The sequence below is a fragment of the Athene noctua genome, chromosome 2 (genome assembly GCF_965140245.1).
Source record: "Athene noctua chromosome 2, bAthNoc1.hap1.1, whole genome shotgun sequence".
Classification (NCBI taxonomy): Eukaryota; Metazoa; Chordata; class Aves; order Strigiformes; family Strigidae; genus Athene; species Athene noctua.
Genome location: NC_134038.1, coordinates 70,846,646 through 70,864,034, shown reverse-complemented (window position 1 = coordinate 70,864,034; position 17,389 = coordinate 70,846,646). Strand labels below are relative to the sequence as shown.

At 40.2% G+C, this 17,389-nt stretch overlaps 2 protein-coding genes across 2 annotated transcripts in view; both read right to left on the bottom strand.

Annotated features, from left to right (window-relative positions):
* CLPTM1L (CLPTM1 like) overlaps window positions 1-5,311 on the bottom strand; it is a 33,303-nt gene extending 27,992 nt beyond the window's left edge. Inside the window, exons 1-4 of the mRNA XM_074899398.1 lie at window positions 5,034-5,311; window positions 4,209-4,309; window positions 2,314-2,503; window positions 988-1,130 (exon numbers count right to left, since the gene is read on the bottom strand). Coding sequence (XP_074755499.1) covers window positions 988-1,130; window positions 2,314-2,503; window positions 4,209-4,309; window positions 5,034-5,219 — 620 coding nt within the window. The 5' untranslated portion in view covers window positions 5,220-5,311. The remainder of the gene's footprint in view (window positions 1-987; window positions 1,131-2,313; window positions 2,504-4,208; window positions 4,310-5,033) is intronic.
* A 2,346-nt stretch (window positions 5,312-7,657) lies between these two features.
* Window positions 7,658-17,389, bottom strand: part of LPCAT1 (lysophosphatidylcholine acyltransferase 1) — a 72,266-nt gene continuing 62,534 nt past the window's right edge. The window contains exon 14 of the mRNA XM_074899397.1: window positions 7,658-16,840. Coding sequence (XP_074755498.1) covers window positions 16,656-16,840 — 185 coding nt within the window. The 3' untranslated portion in view covers window positions 7,658-16,655. The remainder of the gene's footprint in view (window positions 16,841-17,389) is intronic.

Sequence of the window (17,389 nt, the reverse complement as noted above, 5' to 3'; positions counted from 1 at the left end):
AATGTAGAAAAATACTAAACCAAGGTTCAGACTTACTGCTTGGTTACTTAACTGAAGAAGTTTAGATTTCTATATAATAACTACAGTTAAAGCTACTGCTAGTGGAATTGCAGCAGGCTACTCGATATCCAAACTATTTCCTGTATAATGCAAACAGCACTGATGTGTATCTAAACATGACCAGAAAAAATATCCTCGTTCATCAACCCCAGTCCAACCCCTTCTTGTTATGGGCCTATCTCATGAGTTACTAAGTTTAACTTTTCTGGCTGGGAAGCTGTCCCAGAATCCTGGGGTCTGCTAATTAAGTAAATTACTTTTGGATTTAACAGGATACTTGTAGAGAAAGGCATCACCATACAGCAGCACAAGCCAATACAGCACTATTTATACGGTTAACACTGGAAGTAATTCAAGCAAGCTGTGAACAGAAGCTACTGCCTGCATTTAGTGGCCTAAAAAACTATCCCTGTTTTTCAGTATTTTCTTGAGAAAATGATATAATGTAGGAACACACGTTGTCAAAGTAAAATAAAGTCCATCATAAAGGAAGAAAACAGATGTGACAGGAGATCAGCTGTGCCTCTTCAGCACCTGCAGTTTGTACAGATAATTTGCAGATGAAGGATAACTGTAAAGGTCAAAGGTAAAAGCCTGAAGTATGATTTGAGAACAAGGAGGTATGAAGTCTGCTGCAGCATTTTACTTGGGTCTTTGTAGTTCTGCTTTGTCGTACTATGGTAACTCTCTACAAAAATGTATTCTGAACTCTGAGCTGCCCAGAAACAAGGTATCTCCAATCAGGTTTTCTATTACGTAGTATCTTACTAATTGTCACTACCGAAATGCAAGCATTAAGAGCATCTACTCTTGTCTCCTAAGCACCAATTTAAACATAAAATACTAAAGGAGGCCAGGGAAGATTTTTGAAGCAATATGCAGTAAATTCATTATAACAGATCTAGAAAGATTAACTCTCCGACTTACATCTTCATATAACGGTGAACATCAGCAGGGAGGGATGATCCATCAAACACAAAATCTTCCACCATGACGTTTAAGGTTAATCGTGACCTCCAGTGAGAAACAGGTTCATCTAGAGCACTGGTCTGTTTTTCTGCTTCAATTTGCTTTAAAAACACAATAAACATACATACTGCTAAGCAATACAGAAGATTATCCTATTCAAAATACTAACTCACACAGAAGCCCACTAAGAAACACTTTACCTTAATTTTCACCAGATAAATATTTTGCTCAAATAAGAATGATTGTAAAGGCCCTTCATAATCCGACACTGAAAAACTTTAGTGCCCATTCACAGCCTAGTTCTTCAAGAATGAATATTCATCTAATTATCTTAATACCTTAGGAATATGGATACTAGTCAGAAAAAGTCACTTTGAAATAAGGACTGTAGAGTAATCAGATGTTACTTCAAAACAGTCAAAAGGATGTGCATGATCAACCATATTAATTTTGGGGAGTAAAAAGATCAGAACATTTGTTTTGGACTTCTGAGCTCCCAAATGCTGTGTAAAGTAGTGCTAAAACCAAGTACAACCTTAGCTTCCAGTAAATGCTTATTCCCTGGGCATTCTGCTTGCTTTTCTTTGGATGAACACCACCTCCTCTGATTTTTAGTGTTGGACTCTGCTCAACTCATTTTCAACTTTATTCTGACAGGATTTAGACACAGCAATGCTGGTTACAAGTATGTTTCAGATTCCAAAGAAGAACAGAGTGAAATTCTCAGGCTCCACTTAATATGAGGCACAACAGCCATTCACAAGTATTGCATTAAATAACAGTACATTTTTTCCCACCCTGGTAAGTAATCATGGCGTTTGCCAAAGGATACTGTTTTATTCTTTTGAATTGACATGGAAAGCAAGAACATCCTAAAGGAAAAGCAGCAATTTGACATTGGTCACTCACCAATGTCAAAATCAAGTTTATATCTCTGTTTTATAAAAGCAAGGCATATTATTTCACATGAATCTAATTCACTATAGAAAGCAGCATCATACTGTTACAGAACCATACAGTATTTCTACCAAAAGCAATGAGTCCTTAAAGAATTAATTAATGTTAATTCATAGCAGGCAGCATTATAGAGGGCTCTACCTCTGCTGAAATGAGTGGTCTACTATTAGTGTAAAAGCTGATAATTGGGAAGAGCGGTTTTGATCGTATTTTTTTCTAGCATCATCATCAGTGTAAAGATGCCAGCACAGCAGATGTAACGCCAGATGTCTACAAAATAAATTATTTTTTGCATTTGTTCCATCTATAGATGGAAAAACCACCTACCTGTGTGGCTGATTCTCCCATGAGCAAATTAATCTCTTCTGGTTTAGGGACCATGTACGTGGTCAGAGGGCATACTATATGCACCTGCTTACCATCATGCCAAGGCAAAATGCCAGCATGATGAAGAAATATATATGCATATAATGTGCCATTATTTCGGGTTTTCTTTGGTACAGAGACATTCACTGTCCTAAAATACAAAATAAATACATTATGAGATGGCATAACACGTTAAAATATTTAGCTGTTACAGATAAGGATCACTGAAAATATTCTGGAAGCAAGCAAGAAAAGTTTGGGGACATTAAAAAAAAAAAAACAAACACCCCGACATTTGGGTTGCCCGGCACACAACAATTAGTTCTGGCTAATACATCCTAATGAGTTGTGTGGCTGGATGGGATCGATTTACATAACCCAATATATGTCATAATATTTCTATTTACAAAGTTTTACGATTATCTTAAGATACTTTAGCCTTTGTCCAATTCATCCTTTATTACCTTAGATAACACAGGACTGCATCATCAGTTCTTTTGTCATTTCCCCCTGCCAATAGGTCATAGGGCCAAAATTATCACAGCACTTACATACTCAGCACACAGAAGGCTGTTTTCTGTATCACAGATTGTCTACACGATAACACATTTAAAAAGCAAAGCACCAAGTTTTGCCAAGTGCTTTGCATTAATAAAATATCTTCTCAGCTATGGCATGCCAAACACAGAACTCTAGATTGGGAGCCCCAACCCATGAAGTCAGTCCCCTTGTGTTAGCCAAGAAATCATCCTACTCACAACCTTGCATAACACCTCCTTTATTCCTGTAAGTTCGCTTAGGTTATTTTTCTCTGAATATTTCCTGTGGCTTAGCAGACTGTCGGTAAAACAACTCTTATATTTTCAAGTCTGTCAGAGATTAAGTTTAATATGACCTAAATTGCAGACCAACACATTCTTCATTATAGAAAACGGACAATGGAAAATAACCTGGGAGATATTGTGACGAGAGTCAAGAATAAGGCAACTACTTAAAGCATAAAACACAAGAGAACAGAACACAGTTTGACTTCCAGGTTCTATTCCAGGTCTAAAGCCATTGGTATTAAGAACACCACATAGCTAGTAGACTGGCAACACATGCTATTATGGTCTCAAGTATTTCCATGCACTTTGATTAGATTTTCACAATGGAAAGTAATTTTCACTATTATAAGCAGAGCACACTTTTGTAAAGCATTTGCCTATATGGCTGAAAACAGTATGCTGATCCAAACTAACCAATATTTAAGTTTAGCACATCAGACATACATTATTGATCTAGCACAGCTAGTGAGATGAATGTTTAGAGTGGAATCTGAATAATATGACGACATAGGACAGCATTTAGGATTTGTAGAATTTATACAAGAAAAACAAGTGTTCTATATTTACTATTATAGCCTTGTTTTGCAGCCTTTACTTTTTGCAACTATGAGATGATTTTCAATGTAAGAAAAGTATGTCTAAGAGCCTGTTCCTCAGCACCAGGTGAACTTAGCACACCACTTCCATCAAGGTAGGCACTTCAATGTTTAATTCACGTAATGTTCTAGGAAACTTTAAAGAGACTGGTTTTATTAACAGCAGTACTTTGTCCTCAATTCTAAGGCTGAAATCCAACTAACATTTTTCCTGCCTTAACATGGCAAATATAGTTATGACTTTATGAAAACAAAGCCTGTGCAACATGCAAAAATGGCTTTAACCCCAAAACAGAATGCAAGAACAGCAGCTCTACTCTTTCAACACAACTATTGTGAACAGTCTACCTTGCTGCATGCATACTTCCATGTGTGTAACTACTCGTTAGGATACGTACTTCAGATTTAAAGAACTCACAGTTTGGATACCTACCTTTCAAATTTGGACTCAATATCAAAGTCCTCCACATTCAAAACCAAATCTATATTACTCTCAGCACCAATGCTTGACCGTGTGGTAGTATACACGCTTAACTGAAATCAAAACACAGCACAGAGAAATCAGAGTACAGAAATACTGAACTCATGCATCAGTACGCTTTACAGAGCTGTATTTCAGCTCCACTAATTCCCCAGTCACGTGATGGTTACATACACTGGGAAAGAAAACCAGGTACTCGGCAAAACGCCTAACTTATCTTTCAGCTATCCCTTCTCTGCTTTTGGGGGCAGAAAACACACTAAGACGCAGCCACCAGATACATTTTAACAGGATGACCTACACTTGTAGTCAAAGACTTTTAAGTAAGCAGAGCCGTTTCTCCAGCAAGGCTGCGTTGTTCAGCGTACGTGCCAATAGGTAAGCGAAGCCAAAAAATAAAATACACCCTCATCCCACCCGCGCTTCAGCCAGGCAGGGGAAGCCCGCACACAGCACCGCGGGGCGCTCCCCGCCGTCTGCTCCCCCCGCGACAAAAGCAGCAGCCCTACACGGGGAGAAGGGGGAGCGGCGCGCCGGGGCAGGCCACGCGTGACGCCGGCTGTCAGCTCCCCGCACCCCCGGGTGGAGCGCCGGGCCAGGCGGAGACAGACCCGGGCGGGCACCGCCGCTCCTGCCTCCAGGCCGGGAGCGGAGCCCAGGCGGTACCCGGAAGCCCATTCCGCGGGCGGTTTGCTGAGGGGTCGGGGGCTCCTGGCGTCACTGCCCCCCGGGGGCTCGCAGCCCGCCCCCTCTTTCCACCGGCTGCGCCGCGCTCACCTGCAGCTTAGGCCTCCGCGCCAGGTAGGGCCAGACGCACCCCGCCGCTCCGCCGCTGCCGCCGCCCCCCCCCGCCGCCGGGCAGGGCCGCGTGTAGACGATGCCATACATCACCCAGCACGTGTGCGCCACGTACACGGCGAACACCCCCACCACCAGGCTGGTGAACGAGCTGCGGCTCAGCATGGCGGCGGCCGCCCCCCGCAGCCCCGCTCGGGATCAGCCGGGCCGCCCCGCCGCCGCCGCCGCTCGCGCATCCCCCGCGCAGTCAACCGCCCCGCGCGTCACTTCCGGCGGGCGCAGGAAGCGCCGCGCCTCGTCGCGCAGCAACCGGCGGCCGCGGGGGCGTCGCGGTGTGACGTCAGCGGGGCCGCGCCCGCCGCCGCTAGGGGGCGCCGAGGGCCACAGCCCGGCACGCTCCGCGGCTCGGCCGCTGCCGAGGGGCCCCGCAGGGCCTCGCACAGCGCCCGCCGCCCCGCAGGGCCCCGCACAGCGCCCGCGGTCCAGGCCCGGCCCAGCAGGGGTAAAGGGGGAGGAAGAGGGAGAGGAGGCTCCAGTGCGGCGCTGTGCCCCCACCCCATCCACCCCCACCCTAGAGGGGCCCTGCACCGACTGCTTAGGACTTGTTACAAAGGAATAATAATTTAAAAAAAAATCCCTCACCTGTCTAACCCCAAATTACCTTTGATAGAGACTGAAAAGTAATGTAATATGAAGAAAACCAAAAAAATCTAGGGAAAGGAGCGGAGCAACGGGATCAAACACCTACAGGCGGTGGCTGTAGGAGGGAAGGGACCCGTGTCCATCCATCAGCAACGAGGGAGGCGGCCCCCGGGCAGCACAGGGGCCAAGCCCCATCGCGCTCTGCTCTCAAAGGCCTGAGCTACCAAACGTTGCCCCTCAAGGGAGCTGGGAAGGCTCCTCCAGGCCCTGCGCTAGGAGTAAAAAAGTAACAGTTCTTGTATTCCTCCTGTTAGCTCACTTGGTGTCAACCAGGAGAAAGTGGTGATGTGGGTACATACCTCAAGTACACTTCAGTTGAGGGCTTTGGGCAGAAGGTAGGTGGAGGCAGAAAAGGCACAAGCAAGGGCTGGAGATGAGTGCCCCAGCAGCTAAGCTTGGAAATACCATGGGGGAAAGTGAAAACGGATACCTTCATTAAGAGACGTGGTGAAGCATAGCAGGAGAAGGGCAGGGAAGAAGCAGGCATGATGCGAGGGTTTCACCTGAAAAGATGCTGAAACAAGGCAGCGGCAAGGAAGGGCTGGCTTCAGACCCCACCAGCTCCCTGTTGAACACAGCAGGACAGGGGCAGGAGCAGTAACAGAAGGGTCTGCCTCCAGGGCAGAATAAAGCCAGGGTTGTAGCCTGTGACCTCTGGTAGGACTCGCAACCCTGGCAAGCAGCAGGAAAAAGCAGGGTTAAAACCAGTTGGTATCAGGTAGGCATTTTGTGCATTTATACATCTGTAATATTTCATTAGTAATGTAAATCACTTCCATTTTGTAATGAGTAAGATTTGTGAAAGTGTACTGCATTCTCGTAGCGTCCTCTGGCATTAGTTAAAACATTTTCTAGCATAATCTACTTTCACAAGTATAAAGAAAATAAGCTATTTGCACTTCAGAGCAGAAGAAAAAGGATAAATATATTTAGGCAAAAAGGGTTCAAGTTTTAAAGCTTTTCTTCATAATAAAGCATGTCACATTGCTGCATGACTAGTAGGACTTCACTGAAAGAAGAAATAACTAGATTAAATTCTGTTTTGGACAAATAGAGTATTCAATCTCTCTCCTTACACAGAATGAAATTACATGCATTTGCTATCACCTACAGATGTCTGTTCTTTCACACAAACCACTGCATGACTAATGTGACTTGGGCCAAAGAACTTACTCAAAATCTGCATCCACCTGATAATGTTAGTCTCTAATTTCAAGTTAAGAAAAACATTAACAAGCCTTTCCTTCAAATCTTCATATTATGATGAACCTATGTTATTTCTCTGGTAAGCTTCCTCAGTGTTTCACTTGTATTCTTAAAAATGTTCATATTGATGGTTCAAGCTTATAGTATCCTCCGCACCTTGTTACGCCTTTTTCCACCCTCTTATGATTTTCTTATGTATGTAGGTATCTGGAGTATTGGATCACTTCTTGTCTGTTTCCAGGATAGAAAGTAGACAGACATACTTCAGTCTAATTTAGACAGACTTGTTCTCCAGACTTCTGGAGTCCCTTTTCTGAATCTTTTTTGATCTTTTGATCTTCTTTAGTCACAGAAAACAGAACTGGAGTCAACATCCCTGTCATCTGTAGCAGAAACAAAACCACTAATAACCTGAACAAAAATCCCCCTCCCCCCAAAAAACCCCAAACCCAAATGAAAACCCCTTAAAACCGGTAGCTTATACTCCAGGTTGTCAGGTAAACAAACATTGTCCTCCCACACATGCTGCCACAGAGAACATACATCAACAAAGCACACCGAAATGTTTATGGACAAGCTTATTCACAGTTACAATTTGTATCCTCTCCCTTATTGTAAACCTTGTTGTTTATAGAAAACTAAAATCTAAAAACCCCAAAATAATTCAGAGGAAACCCAAACATTTTTTGTTTCATTTTTAATTTGGCTTCACGCTGAAAATTCAATTTACAAGCCATTCATAAGGAAAATGTCCAGTTGGGCAGAATGAGCCATGATTGTATACTGCACATCAACACTTGCAGTGTATCATTTAGTTCCCTTTTGTAAATCTTACAACTTACATAGCATAGTTTAAGCATCTACATCATATGGCTCAGTTCATCACACGCTATAGTCCATTTCAACCTATCAGACAACTAACAAGAAAAGAATGCTCAGATTGAGGTATTTCCTTTAAGAATTGACTGATCACTGGTATTCAGAGGTAATGTTAAATCATATCGTTTTAAACATTGAAAAATGTACAAAAGCAAGTTCATTTTTAAAAAATATTATCCTCAGTCTTCCATGCATGTTAATAAAAAATATAAAAATCAAATTTGTAGCACTGAAGCTATACTCTTCATTCAGCAAAAGTACTTCCACAATTGGAACCACAAACTACAGTCATCTTTAGTACACTACTTGCTTTTGCTTTTCAGTTATGAAGTATAGCCAGTTCAGTGCAAAGGTAAGTCTATGTACACATACCATAGGAGCCATAGGAGGGAAATTTACAGCAGAAAGTACACATTCAGATTATTATTATCTAGTAGCACTATATATTGTTACAGATTTACACTGCATATCCAAGGGCTATTATAATAACAAGCTTGCAGCCAATATGCGTCTTTAAACACACCAGGTCCGCTTGAGCAGCCTTGAAGTCAACCCAAGTTATACCACTGATGGAATAAGCACGTAATACCTTGCAAGGGAGTTCCTACAGAACAGCTTCCTGCTGTCAGCACAAGTTTGCAACTAAAAGCATCCTCTTCATGGCAGTGCCTAACTTGGATTCAGTAGCGTTAAGAGAAAATTCCAATATTTGATCATTTAAAAGGTTAACTTTTTTGCTTCTGCATTTAAATTCTCAAGTGTGCTCAAAAACATAACAATATTTTCTTCCAGAATACACAAATTGTATCATCAATGCAAGTTTAACAATAATTGAGGAAATCAAAAACTTTGTTTTCCTGAATTATTTCTCAGCTTGTTGGTAACTTGATTTTATTAATCCAAAACCATGAACTAGTACCTGCAATCAAATTAGAAATGTCTTGCACACCTGGAGAGATGCTGGGAATTACAAAAAGTGTTAGAAAGTGGTCCCATTGAACAGATGCCAAATACTTTCAGCACAATGCCGCAACATTGAAGTTGTATAGTACATAATACAAGGTTAGCAGATGTTCAGTATTGGTCCTCCTCCAGGAAACAAAATCTATCACTTCTAAAGAAATTTACTTCTGACTTCTATTTCTAACATTACTGATTTACATATTACCCTTCGAGCAATTTGAGGAAGCAATATAAACAAATCACCAAACACAAACAACCATATAGACAAGCAGCTGCAAATATTTTGCTTTTTAAGTATATACAATTGCTAAGGAGAGATGTTTAACTTAAAGAATTCTAATCCACATATTTAAAAATACAATTTCATTTTTAGATGTTTACTTAAAAACTGGTTCTGTAGTCTGAAAAGCACAACACTGGCTAACCTAAACATCCCTTCTGAAATATAAGAAATATTTTGCTTGAACTTCGTTATAAAAGAAAACATAGGACAAAAATATATACTTAGGGCATACAAGATCTTTACAAGGTTTTTTTTTAGCATTTAAAATACAAAATTGTCTTCATGCTGGATAGCGAATAAAAGACATGTATTTGGGTTTTCCCCATATACATTCATAGACTTAGAAATAACCTATCGACAGATGAATTTCATTTCCAGTACCATGGTAGGATGAAAAGTGCCTGAGCTTCAGCTTTCTTCAGTATCCATGAGGAGACTTTGTTTGCTATCGCATTTATAGAGGTTGCATTCAGAACTTGAAAGCAGTCACGCACTGAAAGTGACATAGCGAGTCAGAAGTCAATCCGATTTAAGGCTTTATTGTACTAGATTTCTAAATTTAATTTCTTATTGTCCATAGGAACAGGAAGAATCTAATAAGCTCCTTCAGATCTGCTGTTACTTGGACATACCTGCAATGGTTTAAGTGTGGGAAAAGAAAAAGCAAGCCCTTACCTAATGGCAGGCACAAGCTAAAGCAGTACATGGGCCCTTGGTTTTGGGTGGTATTACCAGAACAGCACTGGAATATTCACCTGCTGCATATGGCTCAGGGAGGAAAGTCCATGAATGTCACTTGAGAGGCAGCGAGGTCTCCCTCAGGCTGCAACACACCTACAAAGAATAGACAGCATAAGCAAGAGCAAGGGATACAGAAACTGAATTCACCAGCCCAAGAGTCAGAAAAGGTCCTTTACTGTGGGAAAAGGCCTGCTGCACTGTGAAAGCTTTGCCTTGTGAAATCTAGCCTTGATGGGCTTTTCTGATTGCTGGTTCAGGGCCAGAAGTTCAGCCTGATTTTTCTCCAGCTGGCCCTTTGCCTCAGAACTGGCACTCTCAAATAATACTAAAATATCAGAATATTGCTAAAGTCATTATGACTTTTCTTTTGCTTCTGTCATTTTTGGTCACAGTGAAAAAACTGCAACTTAACACTACATTGACAGATTATCATACACCACCTTTTCTAAGATGCTCAAGCTAACCTCAGATGAGCTCTGATGTTCATATGGCCCTGTGTAATTTAGCTCAGAATAAAGAAGCATGACAACTATGTTGGTAAAAAAACCTCACCCCCCACATAAGTTAATTAACAGGATTAATTTACTCAGGTGCAATCTGTGCTAAGGTGATTTTACTGTTTCCATTCCTGGAGACTGATCATTTGAAACTGCAAATGCGTCTTTACTGGTTGCAGATGGCCTCCTCAAGTCAGCCTGCACAGGAGTACTCTGCTCTGCCACTTTGCTAAAGAAAATGGAATAACCAGCCACTGCCATCATGTAACTAGTAAAATTATTTTTCCTAACAAACTTGAAAGACAATCTAGGCAGAGTGTCAACTGCTGCAAAAAGGTCTCAGCCTATTTCACAGAAACATAAACCCTCCATTTTGTAAGCCTCTTAAATCCTCTGCTCTCTTGGTATCACCCACTTCAGTTTAATCCCATTACACATGATAAAGCACATCGTACCATCTGGGGAAAAAGCAGCTGTTTTCTAAAAAACAAATCTATCCTCCACTTGTAAAAGTCAAAGTAATTATGATCTTGAAACAAACTTGAAAGGTTTCCTAGGGAAAGAAACTGGCTTAACTCGATCACTATGAGATGCAGGAAAGACAGAAAGAACTCCAGGCACATTTAACGGCTGACCTGTTTGCTGCTGCATTCTCTCAGTAGTTCTACCTCAATATTATATAATTTATGCAGGTTTTGATCACAGTGTCTTGGTGACTAACATGAATACCCAGTTCACTGCCTTAGCTGTAGCACAGAATGACTGCGTTTGTTCCTCCGAGGTGGAGCTGAAGGAGGTCTCACAAGGTTCCTGTCAGGGTTTGAATACTTTTTTCTAGTCTTCAAAGGCAAAAGGCAGGGAGAACAGATGAAACCTCACTGGCTGTGCTGCCAGGGACCTCAACATCACTTGGATACACAATGCTGCAGTACCTCCAAGAAATCATCCTCTGACTGAAGAACAGCTGGCTTAATTTCTACCTACCCAGGACTGCAAAATTACCTGAATGACAGTGTCAGTCATCCTGCTCATCTGTGAAACAGATCTCAGTTTTGCTGGACTGATTAATTAGTAATTTAATTAACTAATTATCAGTGGCACTGATGATTAACTCTTATTTTCCATTTTGAACTGTTGGACCTACATTTCCTTCTTTTCTGAAAAGGATCTAGCCATATTAATTCAATAATTTAAGTTTTCCATATTAGCTAAAATTCAGATACTGAAGTAACAAGCCATGTGAAGTTCACAGGGAAACTCTGTGCTTCAATATGAATTTAGAAGCCTAACTTCAGTTTTGTTAATGTAAAACTCTTGGCCAACATATTTGTAAACTCTTACTTATAAAACACTCATGAATGTACTGCTAGAAAGAAAAAGAGGCTTCACATTAAGCAGAATGCAACATTTCATAAGGTCTTATAACCTACGCTCTAACCTAAAAGCAAATTAATCTGTCTTGAGTTTTTAACCAGATTTTTTTTTCTGCTCCATTCTAGTTCAGTCTCATAATATATGCAAAACTGTCCTTACAGTATTTTTCTGAGATCATGGGATCTACAGCATGTGCTGCAACTTTTATTCTTTAAGTATTTATTTATTTTTAAATACTATTTTTGAAGGAGCAGAGAGCAGAATGTGACTAAAATAGTTAACATGAAAAGCTGTACTTACCACATGGTAATATAAAAACAGGAAGAAACAATTTAATGGCAATACCAATGATGGCCTTGTAAGGGAGCTCATAAATACAAACACACCTGCTTTAAAAAATTTATCAAACTACCCAGATGTTGAAGTGCAACAATCCCTTTTCCAGAAAAATGTGTACTACATTTTATGAATAAAAACATTCCAACCAGCCCAGTGCTTAAACTAACTAACAAACCGACTTAGTTTGCATGAAAATATTAAGAAACGGCCAAGTACAAAACTTAGCTGTTTACTTCCAGCAGCTTTGCCTCTGAAGTGGTTGCATCACTTCCCTACTGCACACAGGTCTCCTTTTCAACTTTTGTGACCTAAGGATTTATACCTTCTAAGTAGGATTAGCAAACATACATACATGCCCGGTTGCTTTTTAATCATAGATTATTCTAGCTACAATAAATGCATTGAAACATACAGTGTAATTCACTGGTATAAAATTAAGTGTACAACCTAATTTCTCCATAAGGCTTACCAATTGCTGATAATGCCTTTTAAGTGTATCTGCACTTGCCTTACTGTGGTAGAGAGAGTAATTTAAACATGCTTTGCACCTCCTAAACATTTGTTTGGTTTTAGTGGTTTTATTATGATTGAAGAAATATAACTGAAGCAAAAAAAACCCCATCACTTTTTAGGAATCTTGGATTTTGTAGGTTTCTGTGTTACTTTAAATACATTCGAAATAGAGGCATACTTGTTCAAGCATATCAGAAAAGCAAAGCTTTGGCTGGGGATCTCAGACAATATGTAAAAATTTAGTCTGGTGCAAGAGTTCTACTGGCAAGGGATGGCAGCATTATATAAAAGCAGCAAAAAGCTCATCAGAAATGTAACATGCCTTCACACCCCTGCATTTTTTTTTTTTGTGAGATTCATTTAAATTGTTGCAAAGAACTGAAATAATTTCTTCATACATCTCCCTGTAAATTTAGGGTCTGTTGATATCACCAGTTAAAATAAAACGTGTTTGTGAAAATCCATAATATTTTAATTGAAAGCATTTACATGTCAACATTTGGTGAAGGGGAAAACAAGCTTTCACTTCTACCCTGACACTGCAGCAAGCCACTGAAACTCGACTGTCACAACTGTTCTACAGTCAGATGCCTTTTAAAAAGGCTACTTATGTGGAACTACTAAAACATTTCAGCAGTTGGAGTTTGATAGATAAGTTGTAATGAACCTTGCTTCAGTAATGCAGTATGTTACAGGTCTCAGCCTCAGTAAAGTCTGTTTACCACCACACGGCAATGTGGCTTTTCTGTCGCTTCATGGCAGTCTAATAAAATAGCCTTATATTCTACAGATGCTAAAATCACCTGAGTTATATTCACTAATCTCAGCTTTTGTGACATTATGCATGATCTAACAATGTTTCCATGCAGGCTGGTCAGGGCTTCGCCATATCATTCATCCTATTATGTCTCTACCTTGTTCAACAGTCTTACAAATGAAGAAACATTGCAATTCATTACAGAATCTAAGTGTTGTTTTGTGGTTTTGTGGGGTTTTGTTTGTTTAAGTGGTTGCTTCCAAGAGTACCTTGCTCACCAAGGAAACAACGTGCTGGTCACCGGCCTTCTTCAGCAGCAGCAGCTCTGGACCGAACTCACCGATGCTCACGGCTCCCAGTGCCTCTTCACCAGGCAGTTGGTATGTAAGGGCCTGTCTGCTGTAGGCTGCAGTGCCCTTCAGCCCAAACACTCTGCATAGCTTAGGTGCACACAAGTGCAGATATTACGCTCACCACGATGTGAACACATCTCCCTCACCAAAAACAAATATGAAACCAAATGAACCCTTTGGTTTTCAGAAGGCAGATCCCCATGTTACACACACCATACGTGCGAGTTCAGCACATTCAAATTCAGTCAGTTTGTTTCTCTCTTTCACAGGTGTGGACAAAGCATCTCTTCTTCTGGAGCAGCTCTTCCCTCAAAGTTGTCCATGGGATACTACACTTACCTCTTCCTTCTTTTCAGACATGTGTCTCAGGGAACTCTAGCTCATCCCCTGCACTGTGAGATTCTCACATTCCCAAGGTCACATACAAACAAGAGATAGCTTACCCAGCTTAAGTCACAAGGCATAAAGAGTCTTGTAGAGGAGATGTGATAGGCCCAGTCTATAGCTCATGTGCCTTCCCTTACATACCAACTAAAATACATACTGTATAATCACAGAAAGTAGACCTCAGGACGTATCCCTATAACCCTGGGGCATGATCAACAAAATCAAGTGTCTCCACCTTAGCTGTCTGCCTGTTCTGTTTTCAAAACCTCCTGTGAAGAAAGGTTCCTCAACCCACCAGAATAACCCATTCTCCTTACCTTAACTAGGTGTATTGTAACAAAATTCTCCCAACACTTAAGCTGCCTTTGAAATGAATAGACTGTATCTACCATCAATGTGGAAAAAAGACTGTTCTATCTTCTCTTCAGCAAATTTTTTCATATTGGAAGACTGTTTTCACATCTTCCTTCAGTCTCCTCCTCCTTTGGATTAAAGAATACTTTTGATCTCTAAGGACTTTCTGTCCTCCATCCAGCTACTCCTTATCTTTCTCAGGTTCCCCAACATGGACAGGTACTTCAGGTAAGGCCTTACCATACCTTGGCAACACAGAAATACTACCATGTTTCTCAGAGGCTACACTGCTGATGCATCCCACTACAATGAGTATCTTTTTTGCAGCAATGATCTAACAGTGCTCAGTTTGTCATCTTCTATACCATTGTTGCCCCATGTTTTATGCAGCAATACTTACTCCCTCCTCTTCATGCAGCTGACTATTTCTACCTAAGTGTAGTTCTTCACATGACTTAATTTTCCAAACCAGTTCTCCTATTTTTTGTGATCAGTTTCTATTCAAATCTTGTCTGCCAGTCTGCTGCAGCCCTGTCAGCCCAGCATGCATTACCTAGATAGAGCAAAAATTTAATTATTACCTCCAAAGGAGGACTTACCTCCACATAACCCACAGAAAGCATAATTTCTTACATTTTTTTCCCATATCCTTTCTATTAATGCCAGTTTTGGTTTGGAGACTTGCCACATACAGTTAAGGATTTCTAAGGACATATTCCAATATCCTCATGAGCTCCAAACCACCTGCTATTTAAAAAAGTTATAGAAGCATTTGGTAATGAGATTTTCTTTTGTTAAAATTCCTTCCTTACAAATCACTCTAACATGTGGAAGATTCAAATCTCAACAGTTTTCCAATCACAAAACCATCATATTTTAACACAGCTATACAAAATTAGTAAGAGAAATGATTTGAAAGTATTTTTGTTTGTTTGCAAGTAGAGTTGCCATCAGAGTTCTTTTGGAACCGCCTACTCCTTGAGGGTTTTGTCACATTTACTAATCAGTGAAGCTCTGTGGTTTTTATAATAATCTAAATTTTTCTCTGAGACCTCCACTGGTAATTAAGGCATCTGGCTTTACAGAAGATAAGAAACATTACTAATTGCAAGTGTTTTTGATTGTTTTGTTGTTTTTTTTTTTTTTTTTTTTTTTAACAAGAAAAGTGGCTTAGGTTGTTTTGTTGTTTTTTAAACACTTCTCTTAAGCTCCATATACATTATATGCAGTATATGTAATGTTGCTATAGAGATTTAACTAGCATTTCTTCAGGATGTTCTGCAACTTGTCGCTGGCTCGGTCTCTGAAGTAACTGCAACCTTTTCAAATTTGTGCTGATACAACAAAGTTTTCATAATATGTTCCATGCTAAATTATCTGTGTATACAAGCTTGCTACAAAATGTGAATCTGTGATTCCTGATAAACCTAGATTAAATACAATTGTGTAAACATCTCCCATTTAAATACTAGGTGGAAACGATTTGAATTGATTGTAAGAGAAAAGCACAAACAGTTTTGTCACGTATTTGCAAACAGTATGTGGCATGTCAGTTTGGAAAAAAAAAAAAAAAATCACTTTTAATTGCATCCGGAAGATTACAGTAGAGAAGTGTTGGGGTGAGAGATAAGGACCCTTTTCATTCTACCATGGAATAGACTGAAAGAGAAACAATTTTGTCATTCAACAATAAAAAGTAATCCTTAGCAAGTTTTTGCATTATTGTTTCCAAACTGTTCACTGAAACCAAAACAAAGGGCCAAAATGTGCTTGCCTTGCTCAAGAGAATAATCCCACCAAAATTAACAAGACTGACTATGCAAATATGGACAGCAAATGTTTGGCCCCAAATAAACATCCCCATAACTAGCAAAAACACTAATCACCAAAGTGCACTTAACACCATAGTAGCTACAGTTTCTTTATACATGCACAGTTTGTGCGACACTTTGTACATGAAACTAGCCAATGGAATATAAATAACTGTGCCGCTTCCTTTTAAATATGAACATTAATAATGAAACACATTCACATTTTTGCCTTTCAAAGACCTTTTTGAAAAAAATAAAAACACCTTCCCCAAAGTAATCTGGAACATGTTGTTAAATATAGCACATATGATTCAAAGAACAGTATTAAGGTTGAAGAACTTTCACACACAAAACCGGTATTTGCTCTATAGTTGGAGTGACTTATGAAAATCCCAAGAAAAGACAATCCTCTCACCAGGAGAGGAAGGTAACAGTTGTAGTGTTAATTCAGTTTCTTCTGCAGGGGCTTGTTTTTATCTTCAGCGTTTTCAGGGCTGAAGTCAGTACAGATACCATTAGGAGCAGAAAGAGATGAAGTCTCCAAGCCACTCTCAGCTCCCATCTGATCAGCATAGAGATAGTCTTCTGCAAAGTGTGGGTGCAATTCAGCAAATCTGTAGAAGTCATCTAAAAAAAAAAAATTGTTGTTACACAGAATCAGCTCTTTGAAACAGAAGGACGCTAAATTTGAATACTTACACATATATAATCACATGATCACTTTGGAGAAAAATAGCAGCAGTTAGCATAATGCTATCCCCATAGCTTGTTTTAGCTTCTCAGCAGAAGTTTACCACATCTCCAGAGCTGAGATGCCGCAAAGTTATCTAAGCCCTCTTCAAACACTTCAGACCAGAACTTAGCTCCTATGGTGAAGGGGTAAACAGACTCAGATTTGCACTAAAATGCATGAGGAGCACCACATGCCCTGACATAGCATCTCACTGTTCACTGGGGAAGGGCAGAAGCCCTCCAGCTGAGGAACAGAGCGGTCATTTCTTAAAATCTGGGAAGTCTTTTGCAAACATGCCCTTTAATGCTCTGTACTCATAATTCTCTTCAACCTAACAGCAGCTGTCAATGCTGCCTTCTGCTCTCAAGATTTCAGCGTTTCAAAACTCCTAATATTTTAGAGAATATTGTGAGAAGATAATGAACTTGTAACGTATTATGAAA